At 36.4% G+C, this 24,194-nt stretch overlaps 3 protein-coding genes across 3 annotated transcripts; 2 read left to right on the top strand and 1 right to left on the bottom strand.

Annotated features, from left to right (window-relative positions):
- Positions 1-526: 526 nt before the first annotated feature.
- LOC148926890 (uncharacterized) lies at positions 527-3,096 on the top strand. Its single transcript, XM_089059281.1, has 6 exons — positions 527-743; positions 919-1,694; positions 1,793-1,802; positions 1,856-1,944; positions 2,027-2,964; positions 3,015-3,096. Exons 1-6 carry the CDS (start codon positions 527-529, stop codon positions 3,094-3,096), a joined length of 2,112 nt encoding a protein of 703 aa, XP_088915407.1.
- A 7-nt stretch (positions 3,097-3,103) lies between these two features.
- LOC148926889 (uncharacterized) lies at positions 3,104-4,990 on the top strand. Its single transcript, XM_089058097.1, has 3 exons — positions 3,104-3,643; positions 3,786-4,829; positions 4,898-4,990. The coding sequence occupies exons 1-3, from the start codon at positions 3,104-3,106 to the stop codon at positions 4,988-4,990; spliced, it is 1,677 nt and encodes a 558-aa protein (XP_088914223.1).
- An 8,188-nt stretch (positions 4,991-13,178) lies between these two features.
- Positions 13,179-15,056, bottom strand: SIP3 (SOS3-interacting protein 3). The gene has a single exon (XM_048086577.2). The coding sequence runs from the start codon at positions 14,692-14,694 to the stop codon at positions 13,399-13,401; it is 1,296 nt and encodes a 431-aa protein (XP_047942534.2). The 5' UTR covers positions 14,695-15,056; the 3' UTR covers positions 13,179-13,398.
- Positions 15,057-24,194: the final 9,138 nt, after the last annotated feature.

Raw genomic sequence — 24,194 nt, 5'->3', positions numbered from 1 at the left:
TTAGCATAAATGTGTCATTGATATAGGGAATAATCACATTTGAAACATTTATGCTTTGTTTCATAAGTTTTTACTACTTTTCCATTTGTTTATAACGTTTTTCATTTGAGTGAACTGCATGAAAGGTCCCTAACTTTTCGACTTGTTGCACGGTTGACCCCTAAAAAAAAAAAACCCACCATAGGGCTCTAACAAAAAATAAAATCACAAACCAGGTATTTCGGACAATAACACCCTTAAGCCCTTAAAGGGCATTTTCGCCTATTTGTCCATGCCGCCTCTGTTGCATGCCTGCAACATGCAGTTTGTCTGACATCCGCCCAATGATGTGATTGGAAATGTCATCTGCGACATCTCTCTCCCTTGAAATTTTGCAGGCGACGTTTGGCTTCTCACACGCAACATAGTGTGTTGTGTACCTGAATTGAAATATATTAGATAGTAGTAGGATGTGAAATTAAATCACTTACTTTCACTTCCCTCCAATTCACTTTCCTTTGAGCTCTCTCAGACGTCATTTTCATCAATGCCGCCTAAACGAAAACGAGGTGGTACCTTTGGAGCGTCCTCGTCCCGTCATTCGACGCGGCAGAAAAAGCATTCGGTACCGTCGCCGTCTCGGTCTCCGTCTCCGTCTCCGCCACCGTCACCCAGACGCCGTCCGGAGGTAATCGACGTAGACCCAGAAACATGGGACATCCGCGATCCTGCGTTGGATATCTTTTACCCCGAAGAAGAATACAGTAAGTTCAATTTTAAATTTCACAAATAGCTCACCTACCAATTTTGTGATTTAATTTAGGGTTTCGAAAATTGTTAGTTTTGGGAATTTGTTTTGATTTCGTTGCGTTCTTCACTGATTTCAGACTCTATATGTGACATTTTGGTATTTTTCTAATTTTCTAATAACCCTAACAGAGGAGCATCCAGGGAGGTTTTCCGTTGCATTTCATCACGGTGGTTCACTCTTCGAAATCAATGGACAGAAGAAGTATGTTGGGGGTCACCTGACATTCTTTGACTATTGCAATATTAACCAATTCGAGCTATTAGATCTGTCTAGTATGGTGTTGAGGTTGAAGTATGATAGGAAAACCGTCTGCGAGTTCTATTACGTTCATCCAAAGTATAGTGGTGATTGTATGGGCGTTGACATACACGGTGAGTTGATGCCCATTATTGACGACCCACATCTGGCCGCTTTTCTCAAAGTTGCGGCTACTAGCACAAGGCTAGTTCACATTTACGTCGTCGAGATAACGGCGGCGGCAGCCTTACTTAAGAAGCGAAGGGAAGAAGCGGAGGAGTTTCTAAAATTTATCAAAGATAGGAAAAAATCTAAAGTTGTGATTGAGGAGATTGACGAACCTAAAACAATTATTGTGCCCAAACCTAAACCAAAGAAGAAGAAACAACAGCCGGATGAGTTTAAGAAAACAGTGTCACCATTGTTGATGATTGAGTGGTACCCTAGGGATGTTGAGTTTGAAGAGTATTTGACCAAAAGTTTAGAAGACAAACGTCGGGAATGGAAGAGGGAAGAGGAGGCAGCCCGTAAGAATTTGGAGGAAGCATTTGCATCATGTAGGAGTGCCGAAGGAGCACAATCCGAAGCTGTTGTTGCCGAGTGTGAAAAGACTGATGCAGTAGTGGGAGTTGATGGACAGGGAGAAGTACATGCATGCGTGCAAGAGGTAGATATGGTGTTTGTGATTTATGAGTTACATTGCAATAATATTGGGTCTTCTCCTGTGATTTATTTATGATGTTTTGTATTGTACAAATATTGTAGGATGTCACGAGTATGCCAGAAACAAGTATGTCAACTGGGCAATCTGTGGGCAATCTGTACCAGATGTACAACTTGAGGTTGAAGTCGTTGAAGATAATCTTGTTGAAGAAGTTATAGTAGGTGGCCGAGATGCCCATGAATGCATAGCAGAGGTTACTACTCAACTTGGAACTACATTTGTGATTATGTTTTATGTTTAGTATGCATCTAAAATTTATCTTTTTTGCATTGTAGGTTGTAGTTCCAATGGAGCAATCAATTCCTACTCCTTCACCTGCACATCCTCGTGACCAAGTGTCTGACTCAGTGGAAGTGGAAGTGCCAAGTACAGTTGAAGATAATATGTACCAACCGAGCATGGACTTTTCAGCCGAACCACAGTTAGAAGTTCCCATTGTCGAGAACATATCGGATGAAATACTAATGTCAGGATTCCATCATGATGTGCAAGATGGAGCTCCAACGAAAGAAGTATCTGAACTGCCGGAAGTACCACATGTTGTACCGGATATACATGCTGAGCCGGAACTAGAAGCACCAGAGGAGGTTTACATATCATCATTTGATTATGTTCCTGACGGCGACCATATCCATAACGAGGGACCTCCGAGTGGTGATGAAGATGAGGAGGTCGATCATTTTATCTCGTTGGCACACATTTGCCGAGATGAACAGCTGTTTACGTCGTATTATGAATCCATATTCCAGCAACAACATCCGTGTCAGGAGCAAGAGAATGTACACCAGCCGGGGGAAGGTGAAGCCCAACCGGGGGAAGGTGAAGACCAATCAGCGGAAGGTTTAGACCAGCCGGGGAAAGGTGAAGACCAGCCGGGTCCAGGGGAGAAACGGCGGAGGAAGTATTCGCCTTATGTGGAAAAGAAGAAGACGACAGAGAATCCATTATGCGAGGATGAAATTGTGGACGAGCTACAAGATATTTTTGACCTTGAAGATTTGGAGGGTTTGAAGAAGAAAAGCATCAAGTATACCCCGTTCAAGCTCAACCCTAATGAGATACCGATGTGGAAGCCTGGTAATGTTTTTAAGCATAGAGATTTCTTGTTTGATGTATTGAGGCAGTATGCAATCATGACCAGACGGCGGGTGCACGTCAAAAAAAATGACGGCGACAAACTACGTGCCGTGTGTAAAGGGCAAGGCTGTGAGTGGTATGTGTACTTGAGGAAGCTCGAGACAAACAATGGAGCGGATTATGTAGTCATGAATATGCAACGGGATCACGCGCACACATGCTCCCAAGTGTTGGATCAGAAATGGCTCACTGCAAAGTGGCTAGGTGAGCGTTACATGGAAAAGATCAAAGCCAACCCTCACATTCCGCTAGCAGCTATACGGCAATGTGTCGATGAAGATTTTGGGCTAAATATAGGTAGGATGAAGGCATATCGGGCCAGAGAGCACGCACTGGATGGCATATTCGGCTCTGCGGCAACCCAGTACAGGAACCTGTTCTACTACAAAGCCGAATTGGAACGGACATACCCTGAGTCCAGTGTACATATACATTATGAGAATACGAGGGATACTGGCGCCGTAGGCCCGAGATTCCTGAGGTTCTACTGTTGCCTTGGACCATTGAAAAAGGGGTGGACGCGGTTTTGTCGACCAATTATCTTCTTGGATGCGTGTTTCTTGCGAGGAATGTACAAAGGGCAACTAATGACAGCAATGGGAATTGATCCCAACAATGGTTGGTGGCCGATTGCCTGGGCTGTGACTGAAGCAGAGAGCTATGTCCAGTGGAAGTGGTTTCTGGAGTACTTGTCCGACGACCTCGATTTGCACGCAAATGGCCCTCGATATGTCTTTATGTATGACCAACAAAAGGTATGTACCTTTTTGTGATTTCACTGTTACGTTACATATTATACTTCGGATGTGATTAAACTTTAATAATACTTTATCTGTGTTTTTATCAAATATTTAGTATGATTATTTAGTATGATTGTTGTGTACCTGCGGGTGGTAGGGTCTTGCGAAAGTGATTACTGAGGAATTCCCACAAAGCGAGCATCGCTTCTGTGTTCAGCACATATACAATAATTTCAAGAAGAGATTCGTTGGGGAAAATTTCAAAGAACGGTTGTGGGAGATAGCCGCGAGTACAACTTTGGAACATTACGTGGACAAGATGGAAGCTCTGCGGATTGAGTACCCTTCAACACATCAGTGGCTTTCTGGGGTTGCTCCCAAAGATAAATGGGTGAAGGATTTTTTCTCCCCACATACTTGTTGTGATGTGCTCCTCAACAATATTTGCGAGACCTTTAATTCGAAGATTGCATTGGCTCGAGAAAAGGCTATTATCAGTATGTTGGAGGACATCCGAACCAGTCAGATGGAAAGGCTCCAGATCAGAGGCCAGTGGATCAAAAGCTACAATCACGCAGTCCCTCCTGTTATCAAGGAGATTGTTGATAAGTGGTACGCGAGAGCTTCTTCATGGAGAACTACATGGAATGGAGAGTCTTCGTACCAAGTATCAGGGCCGTCTGGGCAATATGTTGTGAACATGCGCGATTTTACATGCTCATGCAGACTGTGGCAGCTGACAGGGATTCCGTGTACTCATGCTATCGCAACAATCAACAAGAATGGCGAGGATGTCACGCGATACGTCTCCCGCTATTATTTGAAGTCCACTATGACGTTGCTATACGAAAATGTCCTTTACCCAATCAATGGGGTGGACAATTGGCCCAAGAGTTGTGATGGTGCATTGGAACTGGCGCCTCCGAGGACAAAGCGACAGCGCGGACGACCGAAGAAATTGAGGCGTGAGGAGCCCCAGATTCGTCTTCATGCCGACGAAGGTGAGTCACTGCGACGGACCTTCATAATGAGATGTCGCCGGTGCGGGTTAGAAGGCCATAACAGGAGGACTTGCAGCAATGATCCTCGGACAGATGCTCGTGCTGAAGTTGGAGAGAGTTCGCAGCAAAGTGGGTCGCATACGACGGATAGGAGGGGGAGTAACTTGCCCGATTCATCAAACAATCGCCAAAGCCAAGAGGTAGTATGCATTATATTTTCGCATAAAATAATACGAAGTGCTTTTGTATATCATATTCTTTCTTGCAGCCTAATGTTGCGGATCCGGGACCTAGCACTAGGAGCAGGACCAGGGCCAGGTCTCAGCCTCAGCGTTGTGGCCGCCGCGGTGATCAAGATTGACTATCTTACTTACTGAGACAGCAGTGCAGTGGAGGTGTTTGGAGGTATTGGAGATGGTTTTTTTTGTCATGTATTGTGAATTATGGTGTTTTTGAGGAAATATTTTGGTGCATGTATTTTGGTACGTATTTTGGTAGCAGTGGTGATGAACTGAAGTTAGATATGTTAAATTGTGGTGTCAAACAATATGGTGCATGTATTTTGGTATGGATTTCGGTGGCACAGATAAACTGATGATAACTGATTCTTAAAGCTGGTTATGAAAGCATATTCATTTGATGGTCATCTTCGACAATTCGTAGTGTGTTATTTCATCCAAAGTAGAATACCTCATTCGTGATTTTATGTTATAACTTCAAATTTGAATCGTGAACTGAGTCGTGATTTATGATATTCCATGCAAACTAAATACTGATTTCTCACATAGTTTGTGTCCTGAACTGTGATTGTATCCTAGTTTGTTTGTGGCTTATGTGATTGTAAACTAGTTTGTGGCTTCTGTGATTATATCGTATAATAAGTAAAATACTGCTATGTGACATCGAAAAATGAAAATTAAAACATGATGAATTATATTAGATAACAAAATATAGTACGTCCCACATACCATAACAAAAGACAGTACGTCCTAGTTCGTTACAAAAGTAGAAATATTACAATGCATAACAACAAGATTGTGAATTTATACTTTCGGGACGTCTTCGTTGTTTTAGCAATTTTCATTGTCAAAGCTTCACACTCGTCCGTTTTCGCTGTCAATTGTAACTTCAACGCTTCACACTCCTCACTTTTTGTGTGCAATTTCTCTTCAAGAACACCTTCAATTAACGATTTGGCTCTAAGCTGAGATTCGAATTGGTTTCGTTCAAGTTTCACTCTTTGAAAGTAACTATCTTGGCTTGGGGACAGGCTCGCATCAACCCATCGAAAAAACTTGCAATCATCTTCCTGCCAACATAACTTGGTAATTAAAGTGTCTGCCAACAAAATTCATTTTAAAATACTTAATACAATACAAGATTTTAACCTTCCATATTGGGCAGCGATAGTACCGTCTACCCGGGTTAGCAGCCGTCCTAGATATCACAAGCTCAGCCTCAAGATCATGATTACAGTTCACAATTTCTGGACGAGGCCAATTCCAATTGAAGCTTGACCCGTAAGATTGAGAAGAAGAAGAGGACATTGCAACAGGGCCTGCCTGCCTGAATTCAATTCAACATAACAAAATTCAAATCAGCATTGCAAGTTCGACGAAACCAAAATTAAATCCAGAATTAGAATATAATATGCTAAAGTTAACGCAATAGCCAAAAAACAACAACAAATGAAATCCCAAAAATTTCCACACTACTGTAACCTTAAATCGTTTGCTAAAATGACATCCCCCAATATTTGCAAAATATAGTACTCTCTAAAATGAAATCCCCCAATATTTGCATAGTACGGTAACCCTAAAATCGGAAATCCCTAAACCCCTAATTCGCTTTGCAAATCGTTTAGCCTAAACGGGAAGCAGTTCACTCTATAAAAAATAAACAGAACCACACTAACTCGAGTTAGGGATGACGATTCGTGGGGTTCACAAAACTACGACGGAGAAGAAAAAAACGAGATGGGAAGAAGGCAGAAAAAAACGAAGACGAATGATTAAAGAGGGAGAGATAATATAACTCAACATCATAACAAAATGAAAACAAATAGACTGTTTGATTTTTGACATCTCTTACACACCCTAGCTTTGTTGTCACAACATAGGTGTGCAGGCTGGCAGGTTTCAGGTATAATGAGACGCAATTGCCCTTCAAGCTATTTGGGCAATTTCGTTCGAAAATTGGCAAAATATGTAACGTTTGTGATTTTATTTTTTGTTAGAGCCCTATGGTGGAATTTTTTTTGTTAGGGGTCAACCGTGCAACAAGTCGAAAAGTTAGGAACCATTTATAAATAATATGCTAAAGTTAAGACATCAGTGCAAAAAAAGTCCTTTACAAATAAGCCAAATATGTCAACAAATGCATTACGATATATGAAATATGTATACTCTGTCTCGAATCTCTATTTTGAATAAACATATATACTCGTGTAAACTTATCAAATCTTATATGGTAGGTCAATAATTCAATTTAAAATATGTGAATTGCTACGAAAGTTTAAAATAAGAATTTGCTGTAAGGTGCGTTTGATATTTTGGAACTGAGGGTATGAATTTGAAAGAGCTAGCATTCAATTTTAAATTTATAGTTCATTTCTTAGTATAGTTTGATACATAAAAAAAAAATTGAATTAGGAATTGAATTATATAGGTAGGGTATATATTTGAATTTTAAAATAATACTAGTAAATTTGAAGAATTAGACTATGGTCGGTATAATGAGTATTCAACCCGCGATTTGCTTAAGTACTATGGTGGCATTCGGTTGCCATTACTAATAATCATGAGACTATCCATCAAGGATTAAGTTGTGAGATTATTTAAGTTGAAGGGGGAGGCTATGACTAATTATCAGGAGACTATCCATCTAGGATTAAGTTGTGGGGGTTAATCTTATGAATCAAACATGATACATATTTAATCATGAGATTTAGTATTGCCAACTGAACACCCCTATGTAGACTGTCATCGGACTGATTTATCAAATTAGAAATACTGTTGGTTAGACAAAATACGTATTTGTCAATACATTCTTGTATTAATATAATAGGTAATTCGTGAATTAACAGTTTTTATTTGCAAGTTCGAATTCTTGTATTAATATAATAGGTAATACGTATTTGTCAATACATTCTTGTATCAAATTAGATTTGATTAAAGTACACATTGGTAATTCGTGAATTAACAGTTTTTATTTGCAAGCTCGAATTCCACAACACTACTTATTGGTAAGTAGCGTGATTTTCATGAGAACCTATAACGCGATTATGAATAAATAGTAGGAGTAGTATTTTTTAACCTAATTATTTATTTATATCAATGCTTCAAATTAAATAATATACTGTATTAAGTTACTCTCTCTGTCCACAAAAAATAGAGCACAATTACCATTTTTGGGCATCCACAAAAACAGAGCACATTCATTTATAGAAAGATTTCAATAAATAATCATTCCACTAACACCACTTCTTACTTATTTTCTCTCCTTCTCTCTTACTTTTTTCTCTTACTTTATTAACTCTACATTAAAACTCGTATCATACACAAATTACTTTATTTTTTTTAGGGGAGAGTATTATTTTCTATCTATCTAGGTTAATCCTAAAATACGACCTTTATACTCCTCAAACCTAATGGATTGAGCTTAGCATTTTAATGGGCCTAACCTGTGGCCCAATCTACAAAGTTGTGAAAGTGACGTCTGGAATCTTAATTAAATACTCACTTAATCATGTTTATATCATCTTAATTCCAAATAAATACTACTACTATAAAACTATTGGGTTACGACTTACGAATCTTTTGAGAAATAATGAACTTTTAATATTGTGAACTGGGCTTCGCTCTAGGCTCAATATATTAGCGCCCTTAACCTTTTTGTACATTGGGATATGATAGCGTCATTTTACAAATAAAATAAAAGGCCTACACTAATTAGTCTAATAATTATCGTACAAATACTAAAGTATTTAGATTCATAGTACTTCTTTATAAAAAAAAAATGGGGAACATGCAAAATACATTGTTTAATGCGTCAACCTTTTTCTGTTAACGAAGGAATTTTGTGTCAACATGTTTGTCTCATTTACGTCAGATAATATTGTAGTATTATTTTATTGTATTTAAAAGGAATAAAGCCTTGATAATACTATCATTTTTCTGTACTTTACCATCTTAATTAATACAGTAATTACTATGTTTTAATGCAATAATTGAGATGTGTCGACCATCGACCGTTCCCTTGATCATATTTGTAAAATCTAATGTTTTTTTTGTCAATTGTATTGATATCGACATGATAATTATTTTAACTAGTTTTTTCCTGCATTCGATGCACGAAAATATATAACTAAACTAACTAATAAACTATATGCATATCTATGATCGTTGTTGTACATTCAAATTTAATCCAAATTAATTGCCTCTATTAATTCGTAAGAAATTGACATCAAAATTGTTGTTAATGGACATGTTTATTCAAATTGACATCAAAATGACAAAATTGTTGTTAATGGCACGAATTATGCATTATGTATAGTACTTAAAATAACATAACTCTTCCTTCCCCAAATTGAAAAAGAAAAAGAAAAATAGCCTAGAAATAATTATCTTCAATAATAATCTTCGCGATATGTCCTAGAAATAACACTTTATTACTTAAAATGAGACTTTTATCCAAAATAATCATTATGCCTAATTTCGCTTTATTACTTAAACTGAGACTTTAATCCAAAATCACCCATAATTTCGTTATAAGTTATTATCATTTGTTACTTATGAAGGAGCAATTTGACAGTATACGAACCTATTGTCTCAAACTTATTGATCAGAGTATGAGTTGTAAAGCACTAAGATGTTTTAATTAGTTTGATAAGGATGTGTTATATTTTAGGAAGTTCAAATTATTTCCCAATACAATCATATTATCTTTATCATCATTATTCATAAATAATAGATATGCGGTGTCGCAATGTTATTCATTTTGCAACTCTGAATGAATAATTAAGGTATGCCCCCAACCTCTCATTTCTGATTGATGTTTATGTTGTCAAGTTTGGGAGAAACAATTTCATTATATATTGCGTTTGTTTTGAGTGACTTATTGCAAATTTAGGAAAGGGGAACATGGGACTTAAGCAACATAACTTCCACGGATAGAGAAATAATCATCCATATAACATAATGTATATATGTTACTTCTACTAAATCAAATACTATGAATTTTAACAAAAAAGGCACAATATCATCCAAAAAATAAGAACACAAGTGTTTGCATACGCGGTGTGAGCTCTACCAAACAATACACAATACAAAAAAGAGAATTTAGTCAAGAATTTAGAAAATTAAAATATATTTCAGTCATGCATCAAGATTAATCTGGTGATAATTATACTTGAAATAAGAATAATGAATTATCCAAGAAGGGCACGTATAGTTTGAGAGGAACCAAGGACATCATTGCAAAAAAATTGTAGAAAAAAAAAAACAATATCTTTTTGACATCACTTCCCTCGAAAAGGAAATTTTTCAGAAAAAAACAATATCCTTTTAGTTCTATAAGTGGACATGCCATCAAACACATGATGCTCATCCACCTTGCCCAATAAAAATAGAGACAACCCCTATCATCATTTTATTTTTCATGTTGTCATATACAATTCAATAATTGCGTTATTAATAACATCCTAATTTATTTGGGCGATTTATGATGCATCCACCACTTTCAATTCGGCGAGAAATTTACAAACGATATTTATTTACAACTTTATTCAAAACCTAGCATCACCTAAGAGCATTCCTATCCGTGCTCTTAGCTAAGAGCACGGAAGTGGACCCCGACCCACTTTTACTCCTTTTCCTTAACTAAGAGCACAACACTCACATTCGTGCTCTTAGCTAAGGACAAGCTCAAGGGTCCCACCATTCTATTATTCAATTTAAATAAAAATATTTCCACAATATTAAAATGCATTAAAAATATCCGAAATACTATTACAAATTATAAAATAATTAAAAATTACATAATTAAATCCTAAAAATTAAAAATTACACAATTAAAATCCTAAAAATTAAAAATTACACAATTAAAATCAATAAAATTAAAAAGACGCACTACTCGTTGCCGAATTTCGCCCAAATGTGATTGATTAGATCTTTTTGTAGCTCAGTGTGGGCTCTTGTATCGCGCATTGTGTGTCTTCTTTCGATTCTCTCGTTCACTGTCGTATGCACACCTCGGTGTGGGGGAGACCTCGCGGTTGAGCTTCCGGCTTCATCCTCGTCGTAAAAGTTAGCCGCCATCGGTCCTTCGTCAGCTATAATCATGTTGTGCAAGATAATACATGTGTACATGATGTCGGCGATATTCTTAACGTACCAAAGCCGAGAAGGGGACTTCACAATGTTGAATCGGCCTTGAAGGACACCAAAAGCTCTTTCGACGTCTTTACGAGCAGACTCTTGACGCTACGCAAAAAGAATCCGTCTTTGCTCTTGTGGATTGCTGAACGACTTCACGAAAGTCGACCACCTTGGGTAGATACCATCGGCGAGATAGTAACCCATGTGGTATGCATTTCCGTTGACGGTGAAGTCGATCGCCGGTGCTACACCATTCAAAACATCATCGAAGAGTGGTGAAGAATATAACACGTTCAAGTCGTTGTTGGATCCGGCAACACCGAAATATGCATGTCAAATCCATAGGCGGTAGTCGGCGACCGCTTCAAGGATAAGCGTTGGACTTGTGGCCACTTAAGTGTGTTGCCCCCTCCAAGCAGTCGGGCAATTCTTCCACTTCCAATGCATACAGTCAATGCTGCCTAGCATACCGGGAAAACCGTGGACTGTTTCGTGAAGACGAAGCAACCATTGACAATAGTCGGTGGTGGGTGCCCGAAGGAATTCCTCACTGAAAGCAGAACGAACGCCGTCGCAAAAACTCTTGAGGCATAGGATTCCAGTTGACTCACCGACATGCAAATACTCGTCGAAGAGGTCAGCCGTTTGCCCAGTAGCAAGTTGTCGGATGGCACAAGTACACTTTTGTAACGCCGTGAGACTTTGCCGACCGGTTGTGTCTGCACCTTCTTGAAAGTATTCAACGCGGGTGGGCAATGTGTTGACAATACGCATAAACAACCGTTTTGACATGCGAAAACGGCGCCGAAAGTAATCTTCTGAATACCGCGGCTGGTCGGAAAAATAGTCGGCAACGAGCCTTTCATGGGCTCCCTCTCGATCACGAGGGATGTAGCGACGTTTTGCTCTAGTTGACTGAGGAGGAGGGGCGGGGGTATTGGCAGCGACATAGGCTTCATAGGCGGCACAATATTGTTCATAATATTCTTGTTCTTCGCGCTCCGCTTCCGCAATGAGATTGGTGAAATCCATTTTTGAATTTTTTAGAGAGAGTTTGGGTGAGAGGAAGATGTAGATGATTTAGTATGAAAAAGTATGAATGAGAGATAATGTGTGAAAAGTGGATGATGAATGTGTGTATTTATAGATGATTTTGGGATTAAAAAAAATCACAAAAATCCAAAAAAAACGTCCATAAACGGCTCTATTTTTTGGGAATCCAAATTTTATTTTTTATTTTTTATTTTTTGGTATTATTTTGAATTATTTATGAATTTTTGAAAAAAGAAAGAAAATTCGAATTTACCAACAGCTATGCCGTTGGCCAATAAGAAGACGCCACGTAGGGCTGCTCAGCGTCACGGACGTGCTCTTAGCTAAGAGCAGCGGCGTGCCGCTAGCACGGACGGACAGTTCGCAGCGGCGGACGGACGAGCTCGTGCTCAGCGGCACGGACGGACAGCCCACCGCTGCATATGCTCTTAATATACTCGTGATGAAAAAATAAAATTCAATTGATCATCACCTATGTGAAGCTAACAATATTAATGATCACATATATCTGAGAGGCTTAGTTTAACTAGACACAAATTCAAAATGTAATCGACTGACAAGGTTGATAAAATAAGATACCTTGAAGTTTGATGATGATTCGTAATCATTTAACTAGATAATTATTTATCACCTAATTACTGGTAGTTAATTACTTAATCATCCTTCAATTCATAGTAGTTAAGTAGTACAAAATTCCAAAACTGTCTTCATTTTGATTTTTTGCATTTTGTTAGGTTTATCATAAGGAAATCTTATTTTTCTCTGTTTTTCCATTTTAATTATACCACAATCCATTTGTTAAAACACAAAACTAAATAATCTAAATGACTCTATCCTTTATATGTACATTCTAGCGTATGGATCGTGTCTGTTTTATGTTTTATCCATTAAAATAAACAACTCTCGAGAGTTAGGAATAAGCCTTTTATTCTTATGAATGGATAGAGTAGTAGTAGTAGTAGTATATAAATTTTTGATATTCAATTACTAAAGATTGAATTCACCCAAGAATGTTGAAAACTGAAATGACCTAGATAAATTGTGTCAAATAAAATATTAATTTCAATTGGGAGGAATAGATGAATGTTATAAATGTTGCAGAAAAACAAATACACACAGTTGAACGAAGATTTGTTTGAAGATGGATGAATTCAACAGTACATAATCACAGATTATAACATAGAGACAGATAGGTACATACATTAATGAACAACCAGGAACACTGATCCTCAATATTAGAGAACAATCTGAATAATTGACCAAATCAATTCAATTCAGAAATCTCAAATCCAACAAAAACACACACACACGCAATAATATTTTATTGAAGAAGAAGAATTCAAGCAGGAACGAAATTCCCAGTCCAAACAATATCCTTGAGCGCCGGTCTCAGCTCTTTGCTGCAGAACTGGTTGTACTCCAACGTATCACCGCTCGACTTCTTCACCTCCACCACCACAACCGACGGCGCCACCGAGAATATATCCGCCGCGATCCCCAGCTTCCCCTTCCTCCCGCTCTCCAGCCCCTGCAGCCTCACGCACGAATCGCTCTTCTTCACGCTGAAATTCCTCGTCTTCCCCACCTCCTCCAGCTTCGAAATCACGCTGCTCGCCGACGTCGTCGTCGCGAACCTCATCTCCTCCTTCTCCGCCCTCTTCTTCTCCTCAAACAGCGGCGACAGATCGAATCCTTCCGATAGAGAGATGATGTGGAAAGCGTTCAGTGTCTGCGCCTCCTTTCCTTTCCCCAAACTCACCTCATCCTCCGCGGCAAATTCCTGCTCCTCCTTAGATCTGATCATTTTTATCGACGATTTTTTGAACCACGATGAATCTATGATTTTCGCGATGCTGATCCTGCTGGAAGGATTAGGATCTAGCATCTTCGTGATTAGTTTCCTCGCCTCCGGCGAGAACCACGGCGGGCACTTGAAATCGCCTCGGTAAATCCGGCGATACATCGCCACGATGTTGTCGTCCTGGAACGGGAGGTAGCCAGCCAGCAAAACGTATAAAATGACGCCGCACGACCAGATGTCGGCCTTAGCGCCGTCGTAGCCTTTCTTCCCGATGACCTCCGGCGCGACGTAGGCCGGCGTGCCGCAGGTGGTGTGGAGCAGGCCGTCCTGGCGGAGGTGGTCGGAGAAGGCGCTGAGGCCGAAGTCGGTGACCTTGAGATTGCCTTCCTCGTCGAGGAGGAGATTCTCCGGCTTGAGGTCGCGGTGGTAGACGCCGCGGCTGTGGCAGAAGTCGATGGCGGAGATGAGCTGCTGGAAGTACCCCCGCGCTGCCTCCTCCTTGAGGCGTCCGCGGGAGATCTTGGCGAAGAGCTCACCGCCGCGGACGTACTCCATGGCGAAGTAGATCTTCGATTTGCTGGCCATCACCTCGTGGAGCTCGACGATGTTGGGGTGGTGCATCATCTTCATGACGGAGATCTCGCGCTTCACCTGATCCATCATGCCGACCTTGATCACCTTCTCCTTCCCCACGACCTTCATCGCCACGCTCCGCCCCGACTGCATGTGCCGCGCGTGGTACACCTTCGCGAACGTGCCGTGGCCCAGGAGGCGCCCGAGCTCGTACTTGCCGTGGAGCACGCCGCTGCACTTCTCTTCCGACGCAATCGTCATGTTTTTTAGAAAACTAGAGGATTTATATACTTACTAGACTAGACTGCTAAAGGAAACAAACAGAAGCTGTTCACTAGTGGTGGTGGTTAGTGGAGGCGGTTTCACCCGTCTTCGACGTGTTTGCGGTGGCAGTTACGGCCGCTGGTGAGCGGTTTCTTGGCCCTTCCGCCGCCTAATTGGGGGTTAGAAACCGGCGATCTTATCATCTCTCTGCATTCCCTGGTAGGGTTTCCTCACCAATTTTACCAGATTAAATTGGGGGAGAGGAGAGGAGAGGAGAGGAGAAGAACTTTTTTCTTGGGCAATATTTTTTCTTTCTCAATTTGAGGATTTCCAGTTTCTCTAAGCTTTCTCTAAATCAGAGGGAACTAATGAATTTATAGACTGGTTGGAGGGTGGTATCGTCATTATAGTGATTTTAATCGGACGGCTGGAATTGGCTGCAGCAGTGGCGTGTCGAAATCGTAGCAGTGAAAGTGATGCAACTCATCATTTGGCGGTATCTGAATAATTGACGACTCACGTGCGTCGCACATGCTCAACTGAAACCGTCTGCGCTTCGGTATTTTCCATTTTACCGTTGTTGGGCAAATTGCATTTCTTAGTATATTCATTTCTGGAAAGCTAATTCTGTGGGTACCATGCGTTAATTTGTGCTTTATTTGGGCAATACATTGATTCTCCTTGTAATAATGTTTGCCTGTAACAATGTCTGCTCTCCGGAACCAACTGCGCTAAGTCCGGGCAATACATTGATTCTCTATGTATGTAGTATATTGAGCTCTATATTAGTACTTGTAAAATTTCAACTTAGTAGTAATAACTGTAAAAAGTATTCTATTTCTGTTGTTATTTTTATTTCTATGTGCAAATATAATTATTGAACACACAATTTCACAGTAATGTATCCGGACCACAATGCATATTGTCTATTAAGTCAGCCAAATCATTCAAATTTGTGGCATTAACATATGCTAAGATTATGGATGAAGCAGTTATTATCCATGGTTGAACAATATTTTTATAGATCATCGATAATCATTAAGAATATAATGCTCAAACTCAATAATAAATTAGTACTCCGTATGAGACTAATTCTTTTTATTATCAATCGTTTGACCTCTATGCCAACATAATTCATATTTCATGTTCAAGGCCAAATATCACATGCTCATACTTATCATAACGTAAACTTTAAATTGAAATTGGAAATAAAAAATAAAATACTTTATTGCTGTTGAATTTTGTCAATTTATACAAAAGTACTCATAATGGATGTTGAATGTGTCACTTTATACAAAAAGTAGCTATAACGTATGAGTTCTATCTACATTGTCTGGGACACCATGATACAGTAGAAGTGTAGAACAAACTAATTTTCAATGGCTGAGAAGTAAATTGACATGTAAAAAATTTCATGAATAATTACATGAAAAAAAAAATCTAATAACTAGTATACGAGTATATGTTTAGAGTTACACCGTCTAAAACTAGTAAAAATACGGTATCCGAAAATAATTACGAAGATTCGGGTGGAATATACTTTTTGAATTTTTGATTATCCAATAGTAGTAAAAATGGTTTGTTATTTTCTGTTTTCGGAGAATACGCCTCAGACAGTTGAGTGGGCCCCAGCCCCCCTCAAATGAAATCACCTTCACCAGATGCTGCCCATCCCCACATACAACATTATCATTTTTCTTATCTCTATTTCACTTTTTTGATAAATAAAACTTTTAAACTGCTACTGTATTATTAGGTATATACAACCTATCCTTTCTTTGTATCTTCTGCCATCGAATCAATTTCCAACTTGCCTCGACTTGTAATTTCTATATATAATAAAAATATTAAAATTTACGATTAATAGAAATTTAGTTGCAATTTGCTCTGATTGACTTAAATAAATTGGTAGGTGTGCCCATTCAGGCCGCAGAGATTCTATTCAGCTGTGACGGCCCACCCAACCCACATGATAACAACGATAGCCTAACTCGTTTAACCAATAATAAGCAGCCACTTCAATTTCATTAAATTGATTGCCTTTTTTAAATTTTTCTGTAAATAAATTTTTCATTAAAGTGCTAGTAATAATTTCCTTAATATTGTGTATTAGTTAGTGCGGTTTGTTTTGCAACAAATTAGTTTTCTTCTAATTTTGGTTTTGGTTGGTCGATTCATATATGGCATGCTAATAATTGCTACTTTAATTCAGCTTTAATTTGTAGTCCAATTCAACCTGCAAGAACTAATTAGCTTTCAATACATAAGAATAGTGCGCTCTTCAATTCAATGTAATTGATCACCTTGTTCTCTATAAATTTCTAGTGTCAATAGACCACTACCTAAAAAAAATCAAGACATACATAAATACCTAATAGTATGATTCGTTATGCACCACCTTAAAATTAAACACTTATTAACCATTATTGAGATGGAGAGAATAATAGTTTATAATTATGTCCTAATACGATATTTCATTCACATAAAGACAAAGCATGCATGTGTGATGTATATACGAAATCAACACTTAATTGATATACGATGATTGTTATTTAATTATTTAATTTAGTTCTTAGTAAGAGTACGTACGAGAGCATGTTAGGAAATTTCCCTTGAAGTTCATAATTATATTTGAAAACATGAAATCCCATTCAATTTTGGGGTTCGTTATCAATTTGTTTAATTTTTCAACATAAAATCTTAATTAATAAAATAATTGGTAAATATTTTATTAAAATTTGGTGCTTTGAATATGCAAGTCAACAGTTGCCAACTAGAGATGTATTTTCTGGTTGACCGTAACTAGTCTATGAAGTGTGCCTATAAATTAATTAGATCATCTTCTTGTATTTTCGGATTGACTTGATTGACATTCAAAAAACTTATAAGTTGATATGAATAGTTCGATAAATATAGATGAAAATGATTAAAAGTTATAAGAGGAAAAAAATCGAATTGTAGAAATTGATAATGTTGGCAAATTTGATCTTTTATTATTCCTCTTATAAAGGGGGAAAAAAAAGACTTTGAATAATCAGTTCAATTTATGTGGCCTACAACGAACAACAAAAACTATTTTGTCAAATAAAAAACTGATATTTCGATTTATGTAGAATTTCGTACTAATAATTTAATAACGTAACATGCATCTTCAATCTCAACGACATTTTCATTTTGTACCTGGATGCTCACTGAACCTTCACTTGTTCTAATTGGGCATTTAAGACTAATTAATCAAGTCAAAAACTTAACAAACCTTAGATATTACGACGGGGCAATTACTCATAGTACATTTTAATCGTATTGTGTCACTTGATTTTAGACTGTATTTTATGAAATAATTAAATACACTACAAATTAAGGTTTATCGACAAACAAATTCTGTCAGTTAATACTATAATTTAACAGAACTAGAATAATGTTTATGTGCGACTACCAATTATAAACAGTTGCTTATTTTCCTCATTTTACAACTTGATGACTTGGCTAAAATCTGTGGCAAGGAACAAAATTGAATTTCTTGCGTGTCTTTGTCTTATAGAAATTCATGGGTTCCATCCTAAAACCAATTGGTGATAGGAAGAGGGGTCCATAAGAGTTATATACTAGTTTCAGTTTTCTCTTGACATTGATGTAGGACAGTTATATGTTATATTTTTAATTTCAATTGCCAACCCTATTGAATAATCAAATATTATTAATCAAAACTAATGGAGTATTCAAATTAGATACTTTTGTACAGCACAACATCTAATTATTAAGCTAAACCACCCACCAAACGAATTTTCAAAAAACAAAAGTAATTAGAAGTATATATGTCTAACACGTAACCATAATAATTTGTGCGCATATTTAAATCACCTTAGTTTAATAGTAATAATTAGTTAATTAATAGTACAATCATGTTCTTGTTCGTGAACCTTAATCAGAGCACGTGGCAATTGAACACTAAAAAAACAATCAAAGCCACGCGTGCCGAATTATGTTGCCAAAATGCCAATCGTATTGATCGATTCCATATACTATTTATTAATTAATTTTGACTAAAATATAGTATAGCAATAGGCTATATTCATAAATTGTCAAAAATAGAAGTACTAGCCCTGATTCTTATTGAGCCACCTGTGTAAATATAACTGATTTTTTAAAAAAATCGTTTGTTTTAGAGCATTTGAATGGACAGCCAAGTCAATCAACAGTAGTTCATTGAATGTATCACTATCCTATTAAAATTTTAAATTTTACTCCTATCTCTTTTGGTTATAATTTTTGGTTTTTGGTTATAATTTTTGGTAGACTTCCGGTGTTCTGAATCTGAGTTTGCGTATCACAGATAAGGTCAAAAAGTCTCCCAGCACATGGCTGAGTTTGAACTTGTAACCACAGCCTCGTGCTGTCAACTGTGCTGCAACTCGTTAGTTATAATCCTATTTATATTCATTACCACGATTGAAATTAATAGATTTTAATTAAAAAAGGTAATAATAGTACAAGATTAATTATAAACATTAAAATATCAACTGTTAATTATGCAAACAAGTTTTTTTCCAGGCATGATTGAAAAAATATATACTTATTACAAACATAGTTCACCTCAAAAATCTGTCATAGTCTCGTACTACATAGTATCCATTCATCAATTGCAAATAACTTGAATTTTCCAAAATATAATTAGACAGGAGGAGAGGACGTATATAATAAAAGACAGATGAACCAAGAATTTCACATGGAATTGCCAATCTGATTTGATTGTCCAACAATGATGCACACCCATCAAAACCATCATATTCATTTTTCATTTTATGTGCTACATTTTCGGAATCAGTTTGTTTTGCGTATTGCTTACATTACTCTCTAATTTTGATTTATTTTATTAATTTTTTCCTTTGATATTTCATAAATTATGTAATTACCTAAAATCACAAAGTTAGCAATGTGCCCAATCTGGAATGCATGATGATTTTGCTCACAGAAAATATGATACATTCACTAAGAAATATACTCCTTATACATATATTATTACATGATATCTCGGATTTGATAGTGTTATTGCGCTGTTGGTTTTGTGACCACTGAAACTACATGTGCAGTTACAAACCAGAAAAAAAATAAAAATAAAAAATTCAAAGCCCTGCAAACTTCCAATTCTATGGCGACATTGACATCTCAGAGATACTAATATCGAAAATATTAAAATAATTTTTATGCCCAGTAGTATTTCATATAATCATGACATAAATATTAATTTTGGTTGGAGAATCACATCTGCTGTTTGTCTCATGATAGCATTGCGGTTGATCTCTGGCATGATGTTAATTCTTCTCATAATTAAACTCTACGAAATTAAGGCTTGATTAACAGTATATATACACTACATATTAGTGAACTAATTAGATCAGTTGGTGTATTCAATCAGATGTGTAACGACACCTATATGCATAACAAAGACGTTCCATCTATTACTAATTGTGGGGTTTAATCACAATCAATTGATCTTTGAAGGAATATTGTACACTTTCATGTGTCTCAATTGTATAGGCTGATTTGATTTTTCACAAGGATTACAAAAATTACTAGTATTAATGAATAAAGTTTTTAATATTTCTGCATTATTTAAAGAGTAAAATTCATAATTATTTTAATGATAAAACAAGTAGTAAGTACTAGTACAATATTATAGTATATAATTGGAATGGAGGAGTGGTGATTATAGCTAGATTATTGAAACTCAATTACTGATGAAAGTTTCTCAATTAACCATTGCTAGAGATAGCAATGGATCTACTAAATCCAATACGACGGGTTTTAGGATTTAATTAGGCAAAGTACTAAAAATAGGAAGAAAATAAATTTAATATTATCAATGAGATTATTGAGATTACAGTGTGGCAAAAAATAGAGTTTTGGGGTGGAATTATTTGAATCTGGATGCTTTATTGTAGTCAGAATAAATCCATCAGATTCTATTTAGTTTCACTATTTTATTAAATTATTGAGGGAATATGTCATTTTCTAATTATTGTGTCAAGAATGGGGGCCATGCCCATTCCTGGAATCTACACTGCCTCTCCACGCCATCCCTGGATATAAAACCAGTTATATTTTATTCCATAAATAAAGTATAATCCAATATTATATTAGCTTTATGCATGATCTGTGTTTATTTGGTGAATGTCGTCTGTGTTTATTGGCCTGCACCAAGAGTAGAGGAAACCAATAATTCATTGATTAATAAATACACCAAATCAAGTGCTCTTTTTCTTCACAATGTTGAGTACTAGGATGAAGGAGTCTGAATTTTGATTACAACATATAATTAATGCAATAAAAACCCACTAACTACACTATCATAGTATTAATTCAAAATTAATTACAAATACATTGAAACTAAAGGAACCTTTAATTTTATTTTTTTATTTAAATATTTGAGTATCTTTTTAGGGCTTCAATTAGTGCAGCATGTAAATATTTTAAATTTGGAAGAGACGATCTTATGATTAATTAAGATTCCATTACAATTGAGGTGCTGAAATTACCTTCCCCAGATAATACTACTACAATTATTTACAACATAGGAGTACAATGTTTCTGTGCCAATTATTTATGTACATGATGATATATGTCTTTGTGTCAGGTGTGTACATATTCAGAAATTGATAATGCAAGAACACAGCAGAAAAATAAAAGTATGTAATATAAATGTTCTTTGCGGTCTGATTTAAGAGTGTTTCTATGTCCCAACATAAGCATAATAACTAATCAGTTCATAGTATTTTAAATGAGCTTTTGTTAATGTTGTTAGAGTATCCACAGTCGATGGACTTTCGCCATGCCATTTAATTTCCTTTTACCGCATCAATCATTCCATATTTTTCAGCGTCTGCTTACGACTCATACATTGAGACTTCCTCTTCCCAAACCTCTCACATTAATTTACAATATCCATTATTTTGATTTTAAAATTAAAATACGAGGGAACAATATTTAATGTCAAAGTACTTCTTAAAAGATCCCAAATTTTTTTCAAATTCTAAAAACTATATTATTGAAGAAGTTTGTCAAGGCTAGAAAACGTTGGTGCGAGACCAAACAATTCCTCAATCATGTCTTCTTGGAGGCAAGCACGGACTTGTTCTTCATGCATAGAAGCACGGCGGGTTACTAACTCTCGAAATTATGGAGCCGCGCCTTAAGTTGGGGGCGAACATCTAATTTTTTTAAAGAGATCGCAATATAATATGACAATTTACCTCACATATTTTGAATTGCAGTGTTAAATTAATGTATATCTGATCTCAATCCAAACTCTATCCTTGTATATCTGATCTCAATCCAAACTCTAGCAAAGGATAGGATGAAAAATAAGCTATGCCAAAAGCAAAACCTCATCAACCTACTCACATCAATGGATAAAGTTAGTAAGTAGAGAAAATAAATGTTACCCATTAATAAGATATATTTATCCATATATGCATCTCAACCTCTAAGTCACACGGCTCTTCTTTTATTTGTTACCATCCGATATTGCAACTCAAATACTATTATTATTATAATAGTAGCATTAACTATCACATGTATAGCAGTTAGATAAAACACAATATCTTCAATATATCGTTACACTTAAATCAATACCGAATAAAATAATGACACATATGCATCCATGGATTTATGTCTCCACGTGAATTCCGTAAAAAAATAAATTCTAGAAAATGACATCTTCCACAAAATTGAACACTAGTTGACGAAGAACTATATATGGTAGAACGTAGAAGGATGTTTTTGTTGTGATAGTTACGTTTTAGTCTTTGTCTATTACTAGTATCAATTTGTATGTAATTACGTGCGATGCATCAATGCCCTAGAACCCACCATATTTTAAAATAAAATGCAATATGTGGTGCAAATTCTACTATATGTACACATGTCAGTATAGTAGTTGAATTTTAAGTTTGTAACGCATGTAATTAAGGTTGAACATCAATGATTCAATATGACAAGAAAGCCAGAATATTCATTGTCTCACCAATAAAAAAGGCAGACCATTATATATATTTATATATGTGGGTGAGTTATCTTCAAATTATGTTTTTCATGAGTACATAACAACACTACACTAAACACATAAATTCAATGAATTCGTAGTAGAATTAATTGCATTTAAAAAAAATAAAAATTTCGTTCCCCATGCTTAAGTTACTTATTCGTTGAGTGAGAAAAATGCATTCATCGTAGATTATCTTAATCAAATGAATGGACATGATTCTTCATGCTCTCACGGATCGGGTGTCCGGTTCCAAAGCCAGTCTCGGGTTTGACCCGTACATGCAATGATGGCACACTCATACGTATTTTTCTTATGAATTGGGATATAATGATTAAATCTTGAAGATTTCTATTTGCCGCTTAAATTTAAATGGATATTTATCGGGACTTTTACGTACAGTTAACTTATCTATTTTGGAGTTATATAAAGAAAATTAAGTTAAAATGAGTGTTCTTATTGTATTATGTTTATTTATCTTCCGTGTCAAATATGCATCAAGTTATAGTAGTATTATTGCAAATGAGATTATAGTGCCGAAGTGAAATAAAATCAGGTAAGTAGCAGTTTCCAATTCGTTTTGTTTCAACAGGTATGACCACCGAGATTTTTATATCTTATCTTGTTCACTTCACTTATAATGCATAGATAAGATTTTATCAAAATTTTTAATATAAGCCAATAATACCCAATTAAGTGCAAGACATATCCGAAGAGCTTTTCTTGCTCGCGAGTCTTTATCTAATTAGACATGAAAGTTGAATTCTATATCACTCCAAGTGTTATACTCCCTCCGTCCAAGATAATTCGTCTCACTTTGATCGAGCACATGTTTTAAGAAATAATAATGAAAAGTGAGTCAAATGTGAGTCTTACTTTTATATATTAGTTTTATAATAAAACGTGAGTGAGAATGAATTAGTGGAATATGAGATCCACTATAAAAAATGGTAAAAAGTGAAATGAGACAAATTATGTGGAACGGATCGAAATAGAAAAATAGGACAAATTATCCGGGACGAAGGAAGTACTACCTTTTACTTAAAATTACAATATTCATAAGATTTTAAATGTTGCTATTATAACATCATAAGTATTTAAATAGTTTTTTTTTTTGGTACCTGTAGCTTTATTATTAATTGCATTATTGGGGCAAAATGAAGAACTTGATAACACTGAGACCAAAAATGTCAATAATAACTAAATGATGTTATAGTGAATATTACGAAAATTGAAACATATTCTGTTTATTCGAAGACTTATTGTTTGCCAATTTTGCCACACCGGCCATACAAAGAATCGGCTAATCGCCTACACCCTCCCAATGTATTAGTTTTTTTCTCTTTATTTGGGATAACTTTTTTTTTGTTGGGGATAATTTTTTTTATTTGGGAAAAAGGAGTAGGGACATGTGTAATGAAATAGTTGGTTCTACTTGAATGCAATAAATCAAGTA

Source organism: Salvia hispanica, chromosome 5 (assembly GCF_029641045.1).
Source record: "Salvia hispanica isolate PSC_SH4W2 chromosome 5, Shi_PSC_v1, whole genome shotgun sequence".
Taxonomy (NCBI): domain Eukaryota; kingdom Viridiplantae; phylum Streptophyta; class Magnoliopsida; order Lamiales; family Lamiaceae; genus Salvia; species Salvia hispanica.
This window is presented reverse-complemented; position numbering and strand designations above follow the sequence as displayed.

Coding starts and splice junctions, on each gene's coding strand:
- LOC148926890 (XM_089059281.1), top strand. CDS start 527: ATGCCGCCTAAACGAAAACGAGGTGGTACCTTTGGAGCGTCCTCGTCC. Junction 744..918: donor TTACCCCGAAGAAGAATACA/GTAAGTTCAATT, acceptor TAACCCTAACAG/AGGAGCATCCAGGGAGGTTT. Junction 1,945..2,026: donor CCCATGAATGCATAGCAGAG/GTTACTACTCAA, acceptor TTTGCATTGTAG/GTTGTAGTTCCAATGGAGCA.
- LOC148926889 (XM_089058097.1), top strand. CDS start 3,104: ATGGAAAAGATCAAAGCCAACCCTCACATTCCGCTAGCAGCTATACGG. Junction 3,644..3,785: donor TTATGTATGACCAACAAAAG/GTATGTACCTTT, acceptor TGCGGGTGGTAG/GGTCTTGCGAAAGTGATTAC. Junction 4,830..4,897: donor ACAATCGCCAAAGCCAAGAG/GTAGTATGCATT, acceptor TCTTTCTTGCAG/CCTAATGTTGCGGATCCGGG.
- SIP3 (XM_048086577.2), bottom strand. CDS start 14,694: ATGACGATTGCGTCGGAAGAGAAGTGCAGCGGCGTGCTCCACGGCAAG.